General features: G+C 48.0%; 2 protein-coding genes across 3 annotated transcripts; one reads left to right on the top strand and one right to left on the bottom strand.

Annotated features, from left to right (window-relative positions):
* The first annotated feature begins 6,973 nt into the window (after positions 1-6,973).
* LOC136496757 (vacuolar-processing enzyme beta-isozyme 1-like) lies at positions 6,974-9,854 on the top strand. Of its 2 annotated transcripts, XM_066492518.1 has the most exons (4): positions 6,974-7,692; positions 7,795-8,001; positions 9,177-9,383; positions 9,509-9,854. In XM_066492518.1, the coding sequence occupies exons 2-4, from the start codon at positions 7,846-7,848 to the stop codon at positions 9,689-9,691; spliced, it is 546 nt and encodes a 181-aa protein (XP_066348615.1). In that variant the 5' UTR covers positions 6,974-7,692; positions 7,795-7,845; the 3' UTR covers positions 9,692-9,854. The 2 variants fall into 2 exon arrangements, with proteins under 2 accessions (XP_066348615.1, XP_066348616.1); XM_066492519.1 differs by lacking the exons at positions 6,974-7,692; positions 7,795-8,001 and adding an exon at positions 8,387-9,045.
* Positions 9,855-9,936: 82 nt separating this feature from the next.
* Positions 9,937-14,776, bottom strand: LOC136496756 (plasmodesmata-located protein 8-like). Its single transcript, XM_066492517.1, has 3 exons — positions 13,712-14,776; positions 10,211-10,312; positions 9,937-10,115 (listed from the first exon to the last, which is right to left on the bottom strand). The coding sequence occupies exons 1-3, from the start codon at positions 14,460-14,462 to the stop codon at positions 10,111-10,113; spliced, it is 858 nt and encodes a 285-aa protein (XP_066348614.1). The 5' UTR covers positions 14,463-14,776; the 3' UTR covers positions 9,937-10,110.
* Between the last annotated feature and the right edge of the window lie 7,314 nt (positions 14,777-22,090).

Below are 22,090 nucleotides of genomic sequence, written 5' to 3'. Positions count from 1 at the left end.
GGTTGCTAGCTTTTCCATGTCTTGGCATCATCCTACGGTTATATAATACAAATATTAAAAATTGCATGAAACCCTAAGTCATGACGATTCTTAGGTTGAAAAATCCGACTAATATATACCGAATCGATGCGAAAAAAACTAGGAGGGGAGCGATGATACCTTGCTCTCAAAGATCTACGGATCAAATCAAAGTTTCCAAGATCCAATATGCCGATTCGTGAGGTAGGACGAAGTGGGGAGAGAAAAAACCCGAGAGGGAGGAGAAAGAAGAGGAAGAAGGCTCGGGCAGGAAGGTTGGGGCCGGGGTTAAAACATCACCTCGACGCTATAGATCATGACGCCAAGCTCGGCGCCAAGATCTATGGCGCCGAGCTCGGCACCAAGCTTGGTGCCAGGATCTGTGGCGCCGGGCTGCCTGCCAAGTCATCGTCACGTCTGCGTCGAGCCCAAAACCTCGACGCCAGCAACAATGACGTCGAGCAGTGTAAGCTTGGCGCCAGCGGACGCCGAGCTAAGGGTCTAGATTTTAAAATCATACATCGAAGGACATATTTGTGAAAAAATTCAAAAAAAAGCTAAAAAAATAAAAAATTCGGTGCCTCGGATCAGCCCGACTGTGAAAAAAAAATCACGGCGTTTGCTGGGGACCTGGGATACGCAGACATCTGGCACACGTACGTGTGACCAGGTTGCCGCGAATCTGCGGCATCTGAGATCAGGCAACAGGGGAGCTACAAGCTGTTGTGATCTATCCATCCCATGACCTGAATGATGTCAAGTATTCATGGAGCAGGTCTGAACTGTTGTCGCAGATTTATCAAACACCTTCGACTCCGTTCGAAACCAGAACCGTGTTGGCCACATGTGGGGTGGGGCAGAATGCCAGAGACACGACGTGTGGATCCTGTCCGGCTGCACGCCCTGTCCGGCTGCACGCCGCTCCCAGTCCGAGCTGCACCGGGTGCATCTCCTCCCAGTCGAACTTTCGTCGAAGACCGTACGAACTCAGTGGACTAAATGGCTTTTCTGATTTGTTTTCTCGAACAACTTTGTTTTTGACTTTTTTTTTTTCTCTCCAAACGCATGGCTGAATGCGGCGGATGCTGATATTGCTAGTTCTCCAAGCAGCCTGTTCTTGCTAGAAGAAAAAACGTTTGTATGACATTGTCGAAGCTGCCTGCTGTACTTATGTTATTTTTAGAGACTTTTCCCTGTGTGCCATTATAAAAGATCGTAATCCCCTGTGTGCCCCTGAAAAAATTCAGCGGTCTTCAGCGCCACTACTCCAACTTTTTCGTGTCATCTATGCCACTTCCGTCAGTTTTGGCTCTAACGCCGTTAAACTGCAGGTGTGAAAAGACGAAAATGCCCTTAAGTTCAAATATGTTATTAATTTTTTTTGAGCATCTTAACGACTTCAAATGAAAAAACTCAAAACTAGAAAGTTGTAGATCTCGTCGAGATCTATAATTTTCATATAAATTTTTTTTTCATTTAATTTCGCAAAAAAAAATGATTTGATATGATTAATATATCTTAGAAAAATCATATTATTTTTTTTGCGAAATTAAATGAAAAAAAAAATTATATGAAAATTATAGATCTCGACGAGATCTACAACTTTCTAGTTTTGAGTTTTTTCATTTGAAGTCGTTAAGATGCTCAAAAAAAATTAATAACATATTTGAACTTAAGGGCATTTTCGTCTTTTCACCCCTGCAGTTTAACGGCGTTAGAGCCAAAACTGACGGAAGTGGCATAGATGACACGAAAAAGTTGGAGTAGTGGCGCTGAAGACCGCTGAATTTTTTCAGGGGCACACAGGGGATTACGATCTTTTATAATGGCACACAGGGAAAAGTCTCTTATTTTTAATCAGGTAAATCGACTGTTTGACTGGCTCGGGTTGTTTTTCACTATGGAGTGGAGATTGTTTAGTGCTACCGTTTTCTTTGGAGTAAGTGTAACCTGGAAGCAGTTAATCTATACAGTAAAGTAGGTGGTACAAAACGGAGCACACTTACGTCACAGAATTTAACCCCAACCTCGAATCCAAATCCACCTCATTTTCGTGCGGCCCGTCATAGGAACTCAATAGTGTTTAGATGAGCAGAACAGGGTGTCACTCTCCAGCCTGCAATGTCATTTCCCTGGCATGACAATCACTTTTTGGCCGCATTCGGAAGGAAAAAAAAAGGTACTAATCGATTACTGAGTGCAGTGAACTCACACTACTGGCTTGGAGTTGGAGCAGCTCACCTGGGGAAAATCGTGGCGTTTTTTTGCTCTGGAACCAGGGACACCGGACACACGGACCTTATCCGGGTGCATCCACGGATTCCACGCACACAGGTGCTCTGAATCTGCTACGAAGCAACAGGACAGTCAGCTCGCGCAGGTAGCAAAAGGATACATCGGCTGGATACGATGGTCGATGGTCCGTATCGCCCAGATCTGAAGTGTTGTCACAGATTGCCCCAGCACGGCCTGCGGGCTGCTGCCCCGCAACTCTCGGAAACGGGAGCCGTGTAGTCCACATCTGGGGCAGAAAAACCAGACACCCGGTGTGTCACGTCACGTGTGGATCCTGTCCGGTTGTGCCGGCTCCTCCTACTCCCGGTGGAAGTGGAATGGAACTTTCGTGGAAGACCGTACTACGAGCTCAGTGGACTGTGGACTAGTACGGAGTAGACGATTTCTTGATTTGTTAATGAGATGGCACCTGACCTGACACCCATGTTTAGGCACGTGCTAGTGCCAATTTACTGCAGGTTTAGTTCACGAATTTTGAGAATTTGATTACCGTAACACTTTCGTTTTTATTAATAATTAGTGTTCAATCATGGATTAATTAGGCTTAAAACGTTCGTCTCGCAATTTTCAACTAAATTGTGCAATTAGTCTTTTTTTTCGTCTACATTTAATGGTCCATGCACGTATCGCAAGATTCGATATGATGGCCACTGTAGCACTTTTTGAGAAATTTTTTAGAACTAAACAAGCACTTGCACGCATCAGCTGTTGCCTGCCTGCATGGCGATTGGCGAGTCATCCCAGCCACCTGGCGAACTCGTTGAATGTTTTGAGCGCGGTGGGCGGCGGCAGCATATTCACCTGCCCCCGCGCGCGGTTAAAAATTGCGAGGAGACGATCGATCGCCTTTGTCGGCAGATCGAGTAAAAACACGCCTCGTTGATTTATAGAACTACTAGGAGCGGGTAGTATATATTTTTCTCCTACATGTGATGTGCGTGGTGACGCGGACGTAGCATAGTACAGTTTTGTGGGATCTGAGAAGAAGGAACCCCACTGTCTCCGGGTTCCGGGTTCTGGAACGCCTTGATCTATCTGATGCCTGCGTTGAATGAATGATCGATCCATCAGGCCGGCGTCCAGGTGACGCAGTCACGCAGACAACTGGACATAGAAAGGGCCAGACTGCCACATCCACATCCCGGTGGAATTTCTGGTCTTCCTGCTGAGCTGGATCAAGCGACGGATCAGCGACAGATGGGACGCTGATTAAAACATCGTTAACAATCACTCTTGTACGCAGATGACTTCACGGCATGTACCAGTGCGTACTAGCTAGTACTCAGGGACGGATCTACAAGGAGTGCTAGGGGCTCCAGCCGCCTACGGCTGGTGCATCAATAAAAATATAGGGAGGGTGAGGTAGAAGAAGAGATGGAGTATAAAAGGAAAAATATAAGAAGAAGATCAGCCCATTTTAATCCTATTCTGCATTCGCAACTGGTACCAAGGACGTTTTCAGTCAGCCAGTGCTCGCTGCTGGGTCAATCATCGGTGCTGGTACGTTTTTCCCTTCCGCTCGTACGGAAATATCTGGTCGCCCCAGAGTCCCATCAATCCACCCATCGCGATGTTTACGGTCCGCACGCTTGCCGGAGGACGTTTGCGGCCGCGAGGAATATCCATAGAGAAACGCACGACTCCCGCTCCACCGCCAGAAGGAAAACACCGATTTTCCTCGAGCCCCCGCCACCCCTTGCGCGCACGCGTCGCGGTCGGCGGGCCGGCGCTCTACAGCTACGGGTCGGAGGGAGGTCGGAGCCAAGATTTTACGGCGGACCACCCGCGAATCCACCCAGAATCCGGGCAACCGAGGGGGAATGGAGGGCCTCCACTCATCTCATCTGTTTCCTGCGGTGGCGGGGAAGAGCGGCGAGGTAGGTAACAACCGAGGTAGGCAGATCAGGCGGGGCCGGGGTGGTGGGCGACTCGATGTCGACGGCCGCAAGCAGTACCCGCGGCCGCAGCGCCGGGGGGCGCGGAGCTAGCAATCCGACAAAGCGAGCGAGCGCGGCTGGATGCTGCCCAAGTGGATGGTACGCACGGTCTACGGAGCAGCAGACAAAACGAGAGCTGCCGTGTCTACGCGCGGCTGGAGTACATGGCATTGGAGGCAAGATCAGGTGGTGGTGACGGACGAAGAGACTATTTTTTATGTACGTTTGCCGGGGCCTGGAGCGCAACACACCAAACATGGCGAAGGTTCGCTGCAGGGCGGCAAAGTGCCACTGTGCCAAGTGCAACCCGGGCTGAGAAACGACAACGCAGCACTAGTCTACTTCCTGTCTTCTCCGGCGGGGTCACGCAGTCGTTTTTTTATTTTTGAGGCTGACGAGGATGGGCGCAAGTACAGATCAGACTCTTCAGGTTGAGCGTATCAGATTCAGATCAGTGTAGAAGTCGGTACTCTGGCTGATGCTAGTTTGGAACCGGCGTTGTCAGTTTAGCATTTCTGCTGCCCGAGCGTGTGTCTGTGTTCCGTGTCTTCGAATGCACGAAGGTAGAGTGGCAATCAAGTCAGTTGCGATCATATATGGGTCGTCGTCTTCTCTAGATACTGCTTGCACATACAGCATCTCCCAGTTTCGATACCTGCTATGTCTAGTAGCTCCAGAATTGAATGTTCGTCCAATGGTCCCCAAATGTTGGGATCAACTTGGTGACCACTTGGAGCTGAAGATTTGCACGCAGTACAAAAGATAGTATAACAGCAGCCCGCGGGATAAGCCAACCCTTTCGGTCTCGAGAGGCTTTGGGCGATTCAATTATTCAAAAGGCAAGCGGAAAAATCCAAAACGTATCCACGATCAGATATGCATACTACTTGTGCCTGACGACGCTTGGACTAGTCGCCACTCACCAGTACACACCGCAACTTGTCAAGTGCACGAGCACCACTTGCATTGGGCTCCAGAATATTCAGCCGCGCTTGGGCCTGTTTAGTTTCCAAAAAATTTTGTGCAGTACCTATCACATTGAATCTTGCGGCATATGTATGGAGTACTAAATGTAGACGAAAAAAAACTAATGTACTAAATGTAGACGAAAAAAAACTAATTGTACATTTGGGAGAGAAATCGCGAGACAAAACTTTCGAACCTAATTAGTTCATAATTAGACACTAATGGCTAAATACAAACAAACGGGCTACAGTACCCCAAACCAAAAAATTTTTGGCATCTAAACGCGGAGAGAACACGGAAACTGTACTGACGCAGCAGCAGCCAACAGGGCCCCGATTATTCTCCGTGCAGCCGTTGCACGGGGCCGTACCCGGGCCGTACGGTCCTCTCATCCTGTCCATCATGCAGGCGTGGCGCTGGCGCCAGGTCTAACCGTCCAAGGTTGGCGGCCGGATCAATCCACTGTTTGTCAACAGACGTCCCAGAGCTTCTGATGCACCCGCTTAAAAACCGGACAGCCATACACACGCCTTCTTCTCTCTGCAAGGTCAACTTCTGTAATTAATTTTCGTTTTCCTTAGATAAAAGTCAGCTCCTGTAACCAACCACAAAAAAAACGTCACAGTGAGAAAGCCAGCTCGATGGTAAATTGGTAATGGGAACGGGCTAAATACAGCAACACCCGGCACAAGTCAAGACTAGAACAGGGCAGGAACTGTGTGCAAAGCAAAGCCCGTCACACTCAGCCATTGTTAGTTCGCGAAATTTGGAATTTGGGGTTACGGTAGCACATTCGTTTTTATTTGGCAAATAGTATCCAAACATTGACTAATTAGACTTAAAACGTTCGTCTCGCAATTTTCCACCAAACTGTGCAATTAGTTTTTCTTTTCGTCTACATTTAATGCTCCATGCACGGACCGTAAACATTCGATGTGACAGGTACTGTAGCAACTTTTTGGACTTTGCACTCCAACTAAACAAGGGCTCATAATAAAAGGCCAGTCTGTGTGTACGGTCATGTACTGGTATAGCGAGCAACGCATGCATGCAGGTCCATGCTCAGTCATACTGAGCCCTCGTTTAGTTGCCCCAATGGGAGGTGGCAAATTCACTGTAGCGCATTGTAGCCCACTGTAGTATTCGTTTGTATTTGGTAATAATTATCCAATCGTTGACTAATTAGGCTCAAAACATTCGTCTCGCAAAGTACAACCAAACTGTACAATTAGTTTTTGATTTCGTCAACATTTAGTACTCTATGCATATACCGCAAGTTTGATGTGACGGGGAATCTTTTTTTTTGCATAGTGCTAAAGTTTGGATTTTGGGGTACTGCATACTGGATGTTGCTCAATTGATTTCTGTATGGCACTTAACAAAGCAAAATTTTAGGTATGCCAAACTTGCCATATCTGTATGCTGGCGATTTCATCAAGGTTTTGAAAAAGAAGCATGCTTCCAATAGCTACTCAAAAATGGTAAGGTTCTTCATTTTATTTTCCACTCCAGATAAGTCCATTCTGGAATTCATACGCTTTTACATTGAATGTCAGGTTATATATGTTGAAGCATGTGAAAGTGGCAGTATCTTTGAGGGATTAATGCCTGAAGATCTAAATATTTATGTCACAACAGCCTCAAATCCAGTTGAAAATAGTTGGGGAACATACTGCCCTGGGATGGAACCATCACCACCTCCTGAGTACACTACCTGTTTAGGTGATTTGTACAGTGTTTCTTGGATGGAAGACAGGTAAGACCATAAAACTCATTTGAGATCCATTGCTGTGCGACATTATATTATGTTAGATCAAAACAAATTCTAGCTTCTCTACACTTGTGGAAGGTATATCTTATGGAGCCTACATATTTGATATGTTGTTTTGCTATTTTTAGTTATGTAGTGTGATACAATTCCAGTTATACTAGGTGTTTTTATGCTTGGACTATTGTGTTATTGCTCATGATCAAACTGCCTTTTGTCATGATTGGTCCATTTGATCTATCATACTTGGTTTATTCTACGCAGTTAAACTTTGCATCAACACTGTTATTTGGAACCTATTCATGAATTCTTTTCTAGTTTTGTACATACATGTTTAGTACATAAGGGGGTATATGCGGTTGTTATTTAGTACAAATAATCATCCACTTTACTAGTATTTAAGGTATTGGCAGACCACAGTGTTCAGTCCTAAGTGGTAATAGCAAATACATGTAAAAAACAGTAGATAATTGAAAAGGTTGGGGAAGTATTGATTGTCAAGCAACCAGAGGACTGTTAACAAGTAAATGCATAGTGCTTTTATGCTTTTCTTTTCTTTCAGTCAATATGGCGTGAATATACAAGCTTGGTAGCAAGTACTTATGACTATTATACTTACTGAGCCTGCTCTTTTGAACTGATCTGATTCTAATTGGCAGTCAAACCCACAATCTAAAGAAGGAAACCATCAAGGGTCAGTATGAAGTGGTGAGTCTCAAGCACACTTCCTCCATGTTGTTTAATATCAGCTAGTCACCTGCTTTGTTAGGGGGGTGGAAACGAGAACTTAAAAAAAAAATTGTTTGGCAGGTGAAAACAAGAACCTCAAACTCAAATAAGTACAAAGAGGGTTCTCATGTTATGGAGTATGGTGATAAGACCTTCAAGGATGAGAAGCTTTTCCTTTATCAAGGTTTTGATCCTGCTAATGCCAACATCGCGAACATGCTGCTTTGGCCAGGCCCTAAGGGTGCAGTCAATCAAAGAGATGCTGATCTTCTCTTCATGTGGAAGAGGGTAAATCCTAACTATTCTTGCATTCTCCCTACCTCTGAACTGTTCCTCTAAAAGAACTGCAATGATATAGACTTGCGGATTATAGAAAAAAGATGGATGCCGTTCTGAGTAACATTCATGGAATATATCATGCCAAGTATGGCTATTGGTTGTTTGTTGTTTTGCATTCTTGTCCTCTACTTTGTTGAATTCAAACATGAAGTGTTGTTGCACCAGGTAAAAACATGCATAAACGATTTCTCAGATGAAACCACTGTAAATGATACTTATTTGTTGTTGAAAAGTATGATACGTTGCTTCATATATATGGCATCATTACATTGTGTTGTTACAATAATATATTTTATTTCTTGCTTTTATAACAACTCCGCCTATGGTGGGGCGCCTTTGGTGTCCCAGCATAGCAGGTCCCAAGCCCTGGTAAAGGAGGAGGGTTGTGTTAGGCGTGGCGAGCCAATGTAAAAACTTAGCCACTTAAATGGAGATGAGTTTGGGACTTAAAGGCTTTGTTGTTGTTGTTGTATTTCTTGCTTTTATAACCATCCTTATGCCTATTTCTATGGGTTAGCTGGTAGAGTTGTTTATTTCTGTTTACTTGGTTATTTTCCAGAAATTCTTCACACAAAAGATCAGGCTCTTTTTTTTTTATTGTGTGTTGTTGGCAATGATACATCGGTATGCTTTAGTTTTTATGACCACTTTATTTCTTTTGTTGGAACACGCAAATTAAGTCCTTGAAGTGCTCATTTGAAAAACAAGCTGGCACATTTTATACGTATGTTTTAGAGAAATTTAGTTAATAATTGACAAGACAGTTCGAGAAAGGGGTTTTGCTTGTTCCATCACTGGCTAAAAGCTGTTGTGCTTTTTCCTCCAAGTTCACACTATCACCATTAAAAGTTGAAACTATGTGGCTTGTTTGGTATGGCTTAACAAGTCTTGTAGATGGGCTTCTTCTTAGAGAAGATAGGAGGAAGAACTAGCTTTCTAATACAATTGTGGTCTTGGTGAGAGGCTGTTGCGATAGCCACCATGTTTGAGAGGGTTAGAGCTCGTACACTTATCTTGATGTCAAGCTCACTCCTCTAATACCAAGCTGAAGTTTTACCAATCACTTGTGGTAGCCAGTAGCCTCCTTTTATTCCTGTTTCCTAATGTTCAGTTCTTCCTTTCAGTATGAGCAGTTAAATGGGGAGTCTGTAGAGAAGCTGAGGGCTCTTATAGAGATTAAAGAAACTGTTCAACATAGGAAACATCTTGACAGCAGTATTGATTTCATTGGGAGGCTTGTCTTCGGATTTGAGAAAGGGCCTTCAATGCTTGAGGCTGTTAGAACCTCGGGTCAACCATTAGTCGATGACTGGGATTGTTTGAAGAGGATGGTGAGTATACTGATTTTTCTTATCCGACTCTGACATAAGGCATGCACATGAAGTTCCTTGCTAATGCACATTCGCATTCAGTCAGTGCCCTGTTGGACTTATCTCATCTTGATTTCTTTTGCTAGGTGCGGATTTTCGAATCCCAGTGTGGCTCACTTACTCAGTATGGCATGAAGCACATGAGAGCGTTTGCAAACATTTGCAACAGCCGTATATCTGAGATGAAAATGAGGGAGTCAAGCATCTGCGCTTGCAGCAGCTACAACTCGGCGAGGTGGAGCACAATGGCTCAGGGACACAGCGCTTGATGATAAGATCAATAGCAAAGCCTCCCGAGGTCTGCTGCCCCCTGTGCCTGGGTGCGAGCTCGTATCATCTGGGGACCGTGTGAACCCATGATCACTTGTATATATCATCATGTACTTATGTTCGTACCTATGTAAAGTAATGCCAAATCTGATCTTCATCCAACTACCGAAATGATTAAGATCAGACGTGAATGCTGTTGCGATGGATGATCGCAAGTAGGCCATAATCAGTGGACCAAAAATGATGACCCAAATCAAGGTAGTGCTCCTCTGATAGCCCATATCTATTGCTAACAAAATGAGATTACATTACATGTGCTTTACGAAGCATTTTGCAGGCCATGCTAGTAGACCAATCTCTTTTCCGAGCCCATCCCTATGCCAACGTCTGAGAGTGGAAGCCCGTTCCAGTGGCCAAGCTAGCCTGCATTGAGACACCAGTTGCATGAGGTCAGTTAAGGCAAGGCCTCGATCCCGTGTGCATGATTGCACGACGCTTAGCAGGTTAGGGGGGCTTACATGTTTTTCTGAGGAACGAGATGAACACCACGAAGAGCGCCAGTCCTGCCAAGATGCCGACGATTATGGCCACAGTCCTCCCGACATCATCCTGCGAATAATCTGTGACCACAAGACAGCATCAGATCATCGGATGCAGGATTAGAATAGCATATGCAAAGTTGCGCACTTGCCCGAGTGCTCCGCCCCTCGAGGCTTTTACCGTATGCCATTTAAAAAAGTTTGAAATTACGTACCAGCCATTAAAAAAGTTAAGCTCTCACGAGTTCTATTATTCTAAACTTCTTTACTCTCCAAGCCATTCCGTCCGCTTTTCTATTTAACGGTGTCAAACAGACAGATGAAATGACCATTTTACCTTACAGTGGAGTCCGTTTGTCAGCCACCCAAGCTTTCTCTCTCTCTTTCCTGTGTACACGAAGGACCGAGGGAGCTCTGCACTACGGCCTGGTTCTCCGCCCTCGATGCCGTCCCGAGTGCTCGAGGTGGTGCGACCGTAGGCTCGAACGCCAGCTTGACGAGGCCAGAGACGGTGGGGTTGGCTCCCGGCTTGGTGTGGCGGCGAGCCTCAGCGGTGCAGGAGGCCCAGGCCGAGGTCGACCGAGACGCGGTGACGTCAACGCCTAGAGCGATGAGCCCCGATTCGCGTCCCCTCAATTGGCGATCGCGCGACACGGTGAGCACGAACACGAGAAGGCATCGTGCTGCTGTCCACGCTGTTGACCCCGGTGACATCGTGTCGTTGCCAACACCATTGCCGAAGCGCATGTTAACTGCTTCACGCTGCCTTGCACCGACGTGGCCGCTGCCAAGCATCGCATCGTGCCCGACTATGCTGGCGCTACCGGTCTGGATGACCCTCCACATGCGCAGCTGCCAGCTGTGCTCGAGGCGACCATCGTCTTGCACGAGTCCTGGTAGAGCTCGCCGTAGCCACCGTCTCGCGCGCCCGGTGGAGATCACCCGCGCGTCGCGGATGCTGCCTCCCCGTGCCCTCCTCCACTGTGGCTCCTCCGCGCAGCTCAAGTACCTAATGCTCCGGCCACGTGCGGTGTACCTAGTGGACTTCGCGTGCTTTCGTACCAAACCCAACTGCCGCGTCCCGTTCGTGACGTTCTTGGAGCACTCCCGCGCGTGCCCGGGCTTCGACGAGCGCAGTGTTTGGTTCATGACGTGGCTGCTGAAGCGGTCCGGGCTCGGGAAGGAGACGATCCTGCCGTATGTGCAGCACTACATCCTGCCGTCGCGTGACCTTGAGTCCTCCCGTGCCGAGGCCGAGCTCGTCATCTTCTCCGCCATCGACGACCTGCTCGCCAAGATCGGCTACCGCGAGCACGCTCAGGGGGGGAGCTCCGCCCTAGCCGCCACGGGTGCGCGCGGCCAGGGCGCGGGCACGGGCGGGCGAGCTCCAGCCCGGCATTGGCGCGACTTGAGGCTGGCGCGCGGCGAGGAGGAAGGTGGAGCCGGGTCGCTGACAGTTTGGCTCCACTAGACAGAGAGAGAAAGAAGCAAGAGGATATGACCAGAGAATGATATTTTGGACGTTTATAGTGACCAGGCCCATATTTAAGGGCTGCTAAATGGTAAAAAACAAACATAACACACACGGAATGACTTGGAGAGCAAGAAAGTTCAGAACGATGGCACGCGTAGGAGTTCAACTTTCATAATGACTTATGTATAATTACAAACTTTTTTAATGGCACGGGGTAAAAGCCTCATGCTCCTTTGGTTTTATAGGGAATATATTCATCGGCACAGGGGGTGGTTGGCCGCCGCCGTCAAGCGTCAATCCCACAATGTGCGTGCCTATCGCGGCCGCGCAGTCCTAAACCTGATAGATATGCTTGGTGATAGGCATTTTTTGTTTAGTCTTTAGTGGCTATTGGTGGATCAGGACAATGTTTTGGATCGGTATATACGGCAAATGAAAGAGAAATCGACGGCTAGCTTACGGCTGAAAGTCCTTTGCATCTGCAGGTGACGATGCTCGATGAAGCCATGCAGGAAATACGAATCTAGCATACCCAAACGTACTCTTTTGGTCATTCTCTTTTGGATCAAGAAGTAATGCAGCTCCTTTCATTACTGTCGCTTCAAAGCATCTGCAACCTGATTAGGGCCTGTTTGGATTGCAGGTTTCTCGTAGGAACTTCAAAGGAATAGCATTCCTTTGTTTTTCTGACGTCACTGTCCGTTTGGAATGGAGGATTATAACTTCCCTTTCCTGAGGAAAGGTTTGCTTCCCATCTCAAAACGTAGGAATCAGAAAATCCACTCTGATCTCTTGGTTTCTCTTCCTATCGTGAAGTCTGAGACAAAGCGCTGACCTACAGAGAGAAGCAGCAGCCAACGCAAAGTAGATTCTTGTTCACGTGAGGTTAGGTGCTTTTAATATTTTCTAAGTATCCATATTTACCTAACATGTTACAATTCCTATGTTATAAATTTATGTGTTTCAAACAGCCTAAATTTTCTGTTCCTATCTTTTAAAATTCCGTAGTTTTTCATTTTTTATCATATTTTATTTCTGCGTTTTTTCCTATTCCCCTGTTTTGAATTTCTTCGTTCCAAACAGCTTCGTTCCAAACATACCCTTATAGTGGGTCCAGTTGTAACTGTGCCTCGCATGCGGTTCTCCTCTAGAAACTCCAGGATGATTGCATACCAAACCCCCATAATATATTGGACTGGATCGTGCTGGAGCCGCTACTGATTTGACTGATGAGGTGGAAGTGGAACAGAGAATGTTACCACCGGTCGTCATGGCGCGCGCGGCGCGGTGGTCACTTGTCAGCAGTCAAGTGATTGCTATCTTGTCTCTTTCTCCTTTGCTAATCTGGACAGCGCGTTCAAGCTGCTGTCTATAGCACGTTCGGCTGGCATAAGTCGGTTAGTAAATTGGTGGAAACTATTCGGCTGGTATTAAAGTCGGTTAGTAAATTGACAGGAACTGTTGTGAGAGAAAAATATTGTAGATTTTTAAGTAACAGGCACGATTGATCCTAGACAACTGAAAACTAAGCCGTTGGGAGCGAGCTTTCCCGTGGAATTACTCGCTTAATCGCCTTGAGTGCGAGGGCCTTGGACATTCTCGTCCTGATCGCCATCCATTGACAAGCCCATAGGGAGAAAAAGGGTGTCAGAGGACATATTCTGCACCATCTCTTTGTTACAAACGTTGGGAAGTTTACCTATCGCCTACTGGAATCAATTCCTGCTGCAACTCGAGCTGGTCACTCGGAAATTGCGATCCGTAGTAACCGCGCACTAGCAGCACTAGCAGTCGCCCTGTTCGGTTGGCTGATTCGTATCGTTGCTGGTTCGTTTATACGAGAGAAAAGTATTGACTGATTTTGATAAACAGTGTTTTTGTGAGGGGGCTGGCCAGCCCAGCCCCAGCCAGCCAGCCCAGCGATCACGGTATTGCCGTGTCGAAGCCTCAAACGCAAGGGCAAAACCGCGTACAATTTGCGTTGGAAAATACTAGTCTGTACGTACCTTGTGTCGGGCGGAAGTAGTAGCCGTTGGCCCAGTACCTGACGTAGCACTGCGCCAGGTATACGTCGGCGGCCAGCGCGGTGCCGCAGGTGCCCTTGAGCTGGCCGACCGCCTGCGCCAGGCACGCCGTGCAGTCGGCCGCCGCGAGGTCGCCCAGGCACTGCGCCACGCCCTGCACGCTGCCGGAGCTGCTCACCTTGTACCCGCCGCTGGCCCCGCCCACGCCCTGCTGCAGGTCCCCGAGCACGGCGTCCCGGTTGCTGAGGAACCCGCCGTCGCTGCTGCTGCTGGTGCTGCACTTGCGGTACACCATGGCGGCGTCGGGCGTGCCCAGGAAGTTGGTGCTGTCGTACCGCACGTAGCACCCTTCCAGCTGCAGCGACGCCGCGTACGACGCCGCGCACACCTGGCTCAGCTGCGCCAGCGCGTCCCGCACGCACGCCGCGCAGTCGGCGCCGCCCAGGTCGCCGCGGCACTGGTACAGACCGTACGCGGCCGTGCCGTTGGCACCCGCCGTGAAGCTGTTGTACCCGGCGTTGGGCGCCGCGCTGGCGATGGAGGCGAGGAGCGAGTCCAGGTTGCCCTCGAAGGGGGTGCCCGGCTGGTACTTGGACGGCGAGCAGCCGGCGTAGATGAACGTGCCCGTGGCCGCCTCGCCGACGCCCGCCGCGCTGAGCCCGATGATGATGATGGCGGCGAAAACAACCGCAGCGACGCTGGAGCGGCAAAGATGGCTGCGCGGGCGATGCATGACTGACGGAACTGCGCGCGTTCTTGCCGTGCGTCGCTGGCTGGCTGGCCCTGGGGCTGGCGAGCAGTGGCGATCGCCCGATGCTTTTCCGAGTCCTTGACTCCTTGTCTAGGCAGTGCCAGTGAGGAGAGAGGTGGTGGTGGTGGGGAGTTTACAGAATAAATGCGCGCTTTCGTTGCGCTTGGGGAAGCTGGAGGACTTGTGGTGCGCGCGCGGCCTCTCTAGAAATTTTATACGTCGGTCGAGTCGAGTCCACACGACGATTCCTGCTCGAACGGCTGGCCGGTGACTCTGGTCTGGCTCCGGTCCATCCGGGGATCATCGTCGTCAGTCAGGCGAGAGCGAGACTACACGAGGCGTAGGCACAGGGGAACGAACGGCCGTCGCTTCTCCTTCTCTGTCTCCCCAGCTGGCGAGATAAGAGTGCAGCATGGGCAGTTGCGTGGCGCGACTCCGACTGTTGTCGCAGACCGGTGACGCCTTGACATGGTAGTAGTACAACATAGCACATATGGAAGCACAAGTACATGGAACAGCAAATAAAGCGGAACTTATCGCATTAGAGAGATTTGGCGAGTTCAGATCATCATCTCATTCAAGGTCTGTCTGGGGTTTCCCTAAGCAAGCTGCTCTACTATAACATCTTTGACAGCACTGCATGCTTCGATTCCCTCTCTTCGATTAGCTTTAACAAGTCATAATCGCATTCACGAAGAACTGGATCTCCCCCGTCGGAGAGTCGACCCAATGCATATGGCACATGCCCCTCATCAAGGTGTGAGACGTCTTCGCCTTTTGAAAGAAGTAACGTGGCCTCTCTTCTTTTCTCAAGGTGAATGGCTGCTTCCTCTGGATCTTCAGGAACATAAGTGTTCCAGTCGTGCACATACTGTGCATAATATTCGAATATCTTGAACCGGTGAGCCATCTCGGCGTGGTCGCGTTGCTTCTTGAAAGCCTTGCACCAGCGTCGGGCCCATACAGCTTCATCCGACTTATAATGGCCTGTTTGTTCATCGGTTTATGGTGATCGCGACTTGCTTTCGCGTGATTCGAGGATTTGTGTGTCCGTGTATCCTGACCGATTCTGGATCGGCGACCCGGGGAGAGGATTAGTAGGCCCATCGTTGTTCGTCCGGGTGTGATCGCTTCCACGACTCATAACAGTGGCACGTACTGTGACACTAACGTCAATTATACAGGGGTTACTTCAGGGCAGCCCCAACGCAGGCTAACAGCTGCGTTAGCCTTAAATAAAAGTGCAATGCCATGTAGATAGAAAAATCTGGGACATATACTTTTCCCAACGCAATGTACTGCTCGTCTGTATAGATGGCCAACGGGCCGGGCCGGGCACGTGAAAAGCACGGCCCATAGGGGTCGGGCCGGCACGACATGTCGGGCCCCCTGGGCCGTGCCTCACAGGGCCACGGGCCTGGCCCTATGGGCCGATTTCCGTGCCGAGCCAGCTCGAGAAGCACGCCACAGCTAACAGGCCATGCTAGCCCAAGGCACACTGAGAGAGAGAGAGAGGTGCAAGGGCAGGAAGGGGCACCCGTCGCGTGCGGCGTGCCCGAGGAGAGAGGGCGCCGCCAGAGGGAGGAGAAAGCGCCGCCACCGGATCTCCGCCGCCAAATCCACTTGCACGCGGGGAGGAGGATGCTGGATCCGCCGCCGAGGACGAGCAGGGGGCTAGATCTGCCGCTGGGGATGAGGTGGGGGCCGGATCTGCTGCCGAGGACGAGGTGGGGGCCGGATCCGCCGCGGGGGACGAGGCGGGGGCCGGATCTGCCACGAGGGAGAGGTGGGGGCCGGATTCGTCGTCGAGAACGGGGTCGGGGCCAGATTCGCCGCCGGGGAGGAGGTGGGGGCGGATCCGCGCCCCCACGCGCGCCGCGCTCGCCGCCGTGGTTGGAGGGAGAGGGAGGAGGGGGCGTCGCCATGGTGGGAGCGAGGAGGGGCGCCAGCGTGGTTGGAGGGAGAGGGAGGGCCACCGAGGGAGGGAGAGAGAGTGGGGGGAGGGCGAGACCACGTGGGGTGGGACTGCACGGGCGAGCGGGGTGGGGGAGGGGACTGCACGGGAGGGAGGAGGGGCGTCGCCATGGTGGGAGCGAGGAGGGTCGCCGGCGTGGTTGGAGGGAGAGGGAGGGCCACCGAGGGAGGGAGAGAGAGAGTGGGGGAGGGGACTACATGGGCAAGCGGGGAAGGGAAGGGGGAGGGGACTGCACGGGCGACCGGAGAGGGGGCACGGGGAGGCGACAGGCCAGGCCGCTAGTGGGTCGGCTGCTCTGTAGCAGGCCGTGCCGTGCCGGGCCACGTGCCTGCCCCAGGCACGGCCTGCTCCTCCGGGCCGGGCCAGCCCGAGCCCGCTAGCCTCCGTGCCGGCCCGTGCTTGGGCCGGGCCTACGGGCTGCATGGCCAAATATACTCGTCTGTCCTCTTTGTTTTGCATGCACTGAAAAGTATCTGCTGTTTTTGTGGCATGACGTGCAGGGATTGGACGAGGCTTGGTGTGGTCCTGTTAAAATGTGCGCCAACACTCCTCTTCACTAGTGGTCTGAACTTTTTGTGAGATGGGGCTATCGCCTTCTCTGCAGATCACTCTAACGCACTGCGAGGCTGCTATACAAACCGACGTGGAGGCCGAGTGCTTATGTGTTGGTTGAGGCCACACCACAGGGTGGAGCGTTGGGGTCGGCCTCAGCAGCAAGCCGGCACTGATCCCCGGCTGTTGGTATGGTTCAATGGGAGGGATCCACCGATCCAGTGTGCTTTTCAGGGGACGACGGATTTCCATCTACTAATGTCAGAATTCTGATGGATGCACCTACTACATGCATTATCGGCAACATCGAACTTTCGAAGCGTCTAGAGCACTATGGTTTCCTTCCATTGCAGGATGACACGATCGAGCGCGGGCTTTACTGGATTCCTCGAGATAAAAAAAATACGAGCACGGAAACAAAATTCAGTCGCGCAACAGCTAGGCGGACTCGAGACCGGACTGGACTCGGAAAGCAAATTAACTGAAGAAATAATAACTTTAAATTTTATTATTTTCCAACATGTTTTTATAATAGCTTTCTAAACGATTTTGCATTGGGAATCACAACTATTTCTAACTAACTAAATCTTTTTTAATAGTTTTCTTCTGTCCCTTACTGCTTTCTGACCTAGATTCTTTTATTTTCTTAATTTACGTATGTGTCCAATTTACTCCGGCCTTCTGAAAAAAAGTCTAGCTGGGAGCGGATATAGACTTTCTCTGACTGTGGTAGCCATTGGATGGTAAACAAAGTTCCTTTTTTTTTGAAAAGGTAAAAAAGCTCTTGAGTGTTCTCACCCCTCAAACACACACGGGTACTCTGTACACAGCTTCGGGGTTTGTTTTTTTGATGAGTGGAAGCTTCGGGGTTTGGGTGTCACGAAGATAATGGACACGGTTGCCAAAAACTCAAAATCAGGGTGCGTTGGGGTCAAATGGATTACTCTCTCTATAAAGCCCATCTTGGCTTATACTTCAGTCTGGGCCTTAGAAATCTTCGGCTTCATTTTTGCACGGACATGAAATCATGTTAGGGGCCCTCCACACGATTTGTGGACTTGTGGTCATGAAATAATTCTGTTGACGAGGCCCAGTATTTACTTCATATTAGGGCCAGTACATTTCCCGAAGTAAGGCCCAAAATCTGGTTTTGATGGGAAAACGTTGTGGCCCTGAAACTGCCGTGCTGGTTGGCCCAGGTCTTCGGTCCTCATTTAGCCATGCTTCCGAGTTCCGAACGAAAGCATCTGCAGCAAGCTGTTTCGAAGTGCTTGGATAGAAAATTTTGGCGGAGTTAGGACTGGAGGGCTGCAGGCTAAAATCTTCACACCCTTTCGGAGGCACTGTTGAGTTCTCATATTATGTCACAGTCTGATGTGTCTGGGTCTGGCTCGAACTCGTTTGAGCCCTGATGGAGTCAGGCAGCTGATCGTCTTTACTCCCGAGGAATCAGCAGTATCGAGTTTCTTTGCCTAACTCCATCTTGTGTGCTAGGCTATCTTTAAGATTGAGATGTACTCCAGGATTATATATGTGGAAATCTTTCGCTTTGTTCGCTTGAATTTATTAGTCCGTCTTATCAGCCATGTTAGTGTTTTTCTCCCACAAGTAAAATCTGGGAATGGATCGTGTAAATCCAAAGGCCGAAAGGGCCCCCAACTCACGGGCCTAATTTTACGGATTGTATATGGGTCATGTAAACAAAAGATGGAGTTGGATTGGATTGGCTTGTAAAAAGGTTGGGCTGTAGATATGGCCTGAGTCGTTGCACGGATCGTCTGAACAGGGTCGGCCCGAGGATGCTGGAAACGGATTCTGCCTTTGGCGTCTCCCTCGCAGAGTCGCAGTCGAGGGGCGGCGGCGGCGCAGGTTGAGGAGGAGGCGGCGGCAGCAGCAGCGATTCGGTGTCCGAGATCCTTCAATCAGCGGCATTGCTTCTCCATCCGTTGCCATCGCTTCCTCAGGGCGGCGGTAGCAGCGATTCCTCAGGCCCTATTATCATGAAAACAAATTAGGGCCAAAAGATTAGCAGCTCGCGCCAAAAATCCCTCTCACTCCGGCAACAACTCCTCATAAAGCTCCGCAAAAGCAGTAATTTCTCCCTCGTGCAGTTGAGCACTCCTCGGCGGAGGCTCCAAGTTGCGGCACGGCACCAAAATCCAGGCGGCGCAGCAGGGGCGGCGGGTGTGTCTTGCCCTGCGACTCCGTCCTCTGATCGTGCGCGCAGGCATACGGTCGGAAGGCGGCGGCAGGCCGTCTCCGTTTCGCGAGTTGCGGGTTGCAGCTTTGGTCTGGTTCTTTCTTATGCTGCAGCTTATCTCCTCTCCGTTATCTGCTTATTTCCTCAGATTGGAACTTGACCATTTGTCTTTTTGTTAGCAGATCATCGTTGCACGCGTCTTCAAGAAATCCAGAGCAAAAGCTACAGGTGCAGATCTGCTTATGTTCTTTTCGTTTCTTTTATCTAAATGGATTATTTTATTTTATTTACACCTTTCTAGACTGATCTCCTTAAGAACGGATTGTTTATTTGTATTGGTCTGCTTCCATCTATGATATTGGTCAATGCTTTTATCTGCTGTGATGCACACGGTTAAAATTTGTTTTCTCAGTTCTTGTACAAAGTTATCTTCATATCAGTATAAAATTTATTTTAGTATTACATGATTCCTTTCATTTATTATATCTTTTAATTTATCAATTACACATGTGTTATTCAATAAGTACTGGGTTTATTTAATTTTAATAGCTGATACACAGAGAATGGACGGTGATTTCATCACAGTTAAAATTCATGATGGGGGTTCATTTTCAGAAGAAGGCCCACTTTCTTATGATGGTGGCCAAGTGAGCATTTTTAAAAAAATTGACTGAGAGAACATCATTTTTTGACATAGTAGATATGGGCAAAGAAGTAGGGTTTCAAAATGGAGATGGATTTTTTTTATAGAATTCCCGGCTTTGACCTTGAAAATGGTCTTGATTATATTCATGATGACCAATCTGTTGCAACAATGCTGCGTTATGCAAAGAGAAGTGGCTCCATTGTAAATTTGTTTGTAAATCATGAAAACAAATTTACAAACATTTTGCAGTCAGCTGTACTATTATCATGAAAACAAATTAGGCTTATAATTTTTTGTGAAATTCAGCTTCTTTGCGTCTTACTTTAGTATCCTATCTAATTGATTGTCATTCATTGGTTTAGGGGACTCTAATTGATTAGTCTGAGTGTTTGATATTATGGAGAGGATTTCATCAGCAACAGCAGCAGAAGTTGAGGATAGTCTTGATGCTATCTTCACTGATCAGTCAGGCCGGTCAGGGAAAAAGAGGGCTAAAGTTTGGGCTTATGTTGACTCAGAAATTGTTGATGGAATTGAGAAGGCTGTGTGCAAGTATTGCAAGCTCCGGTCGTTTTCAACTACTGCTATGGAGTTATTTACTCATCTGGAATATGCAGAGTTGAGAGTACTAGAGTAGTTGTATCTAGCTGGCATTTTCTTACTGATGAGGTCTTAGATATAGTTGAATCGCCGTGTGGCTCTGAATGAGTTGTTTTCAACTACTAGCTGATATCGTTGTTTCCTATCCTATTATTTACCATCAGCATTCTAAAGTTGCCATCATTGTTTAATTGCTTCAGTAGTCAGCAATGATTTGATTGTGAACTGTAATAGTAAAATGTACCTATATTCAGAAATGCTTTGATTTTACTTTAGCTATTCTTCTACATATGTTACTTCAACAATGCTACTGCTAAATGTCCTCCACTAGCAACATGTGTGTCCTGTCCAAGTTGGTAAAGAACATGATTTTTTCTTAAGCTCAACACTAGTACCGTGATATGAAATTTTTTAAGGTAGAGCATAATGCTTGCTTTCATTCTTAATTTGGGTTGTAGGCTACTAAAACTGTTATTACATATTTTCATAATCTACACAATTAATTGTGATTATAGCCATGTTAACTTCAAAACCAGCTCCATGTCATTTTCCTGCTCTATATATTCAGTACATGCAAGCTCTTTTCTTTTGTAGCTCCATTCAGCAGTTAGGCATTGTGTTGTCTGAATTTTGCAGCACGTCAGTGCATAGCTTTGATCTGGTTTCAGGTTTGCCTGGTGCAGTTCGAGTGAGAGGAACTGCAGTGCATGAACTCATTTGTATGCATTGTCATTTCCATGACACAATGATCACTAGTTAAATAATTATTGCATATTTTGTCTTAAGTGCTTATTTACTGAACTAAGCAACGTCTTGTCCTTGTTCATTCACAAGCCATTTGAGCTAGCTCACGTGATGTCTCGGCATGCATGCATATATGTACTGTATTGATCTCATTTAGTCACTAGCATATCAGCGGTACTTTTGGAAGTTTTGAGTTAATCTCTGTGCTGATCCTTATTTGCTCTTGCCGATTAAAAATATATGCATGTGTTTCAGCTCATATATGTACTTGCTCACTTAGGTTTATTTCTTGGGAGGCAGCTGTGTGTAACCAGTTAATTAGTGATTAATTAATTCATGCTTTGCCGTTCTGCTTCCGTGCCGCTTTGACAACACAATGCCTAATGTGTGCTGAAAATGTCCAAATGTGTGTTGTCTTAATGTGTGGGGCTGGTTATGGTGAGGTGTGGTGGTTGCTGTTTTTTCAGTTAAGTTATCATGTCTTGCTGTTTTTCTACTGCTTAAGTGCTTGTACTCATTTCTTGTCATTTGCAACAGCTGCTGCTGCTTCTACTACTCTCCTATATGGCAATAGCTGTTGCTACTTTAGATAGGCAATAGTCTTCTTGGTACAAAGATAGGCATGAGTACCTCTGTTCATGCTTTACATGTTTCTTGCATTTTAGATTTTGAAATAAGATTTTCAGTGTTGCTATGTTTCAGGTGCAAGGATCAAATTATTTTGGAAGAAAACTGGTAGTTCTACAAGATGCAGCTGGCAGTCTTACAATGGCATTGTTAGTAAGAAATTGTGACTTATGTCATTCAGAGAAGGACAATACATATTTGCATGACATTATTTCTTATTTTCTTGAATTAAATCAATTTGCACGGACATATGTAGCAGATGGATG

Source organism: Miscanthus floridulus, chromosome 12, assembly GCF_019320115.1.
Source record: "Miscanthus floridulus cultivar M001 chromosome 12, ASM1932011v1, whole genome shotgun sequence".
Taxonomy (NCBI): domain Eukaryota; kingdom Viridiplantae; phylum Streptophyta; class Magnoliopsida; order Poales; family Poaceae; genus Miscanthus; species Miscanthus floridulus.
This window is presented reverse-complemented; position numbering and strand designations above follow the sequence as displayed.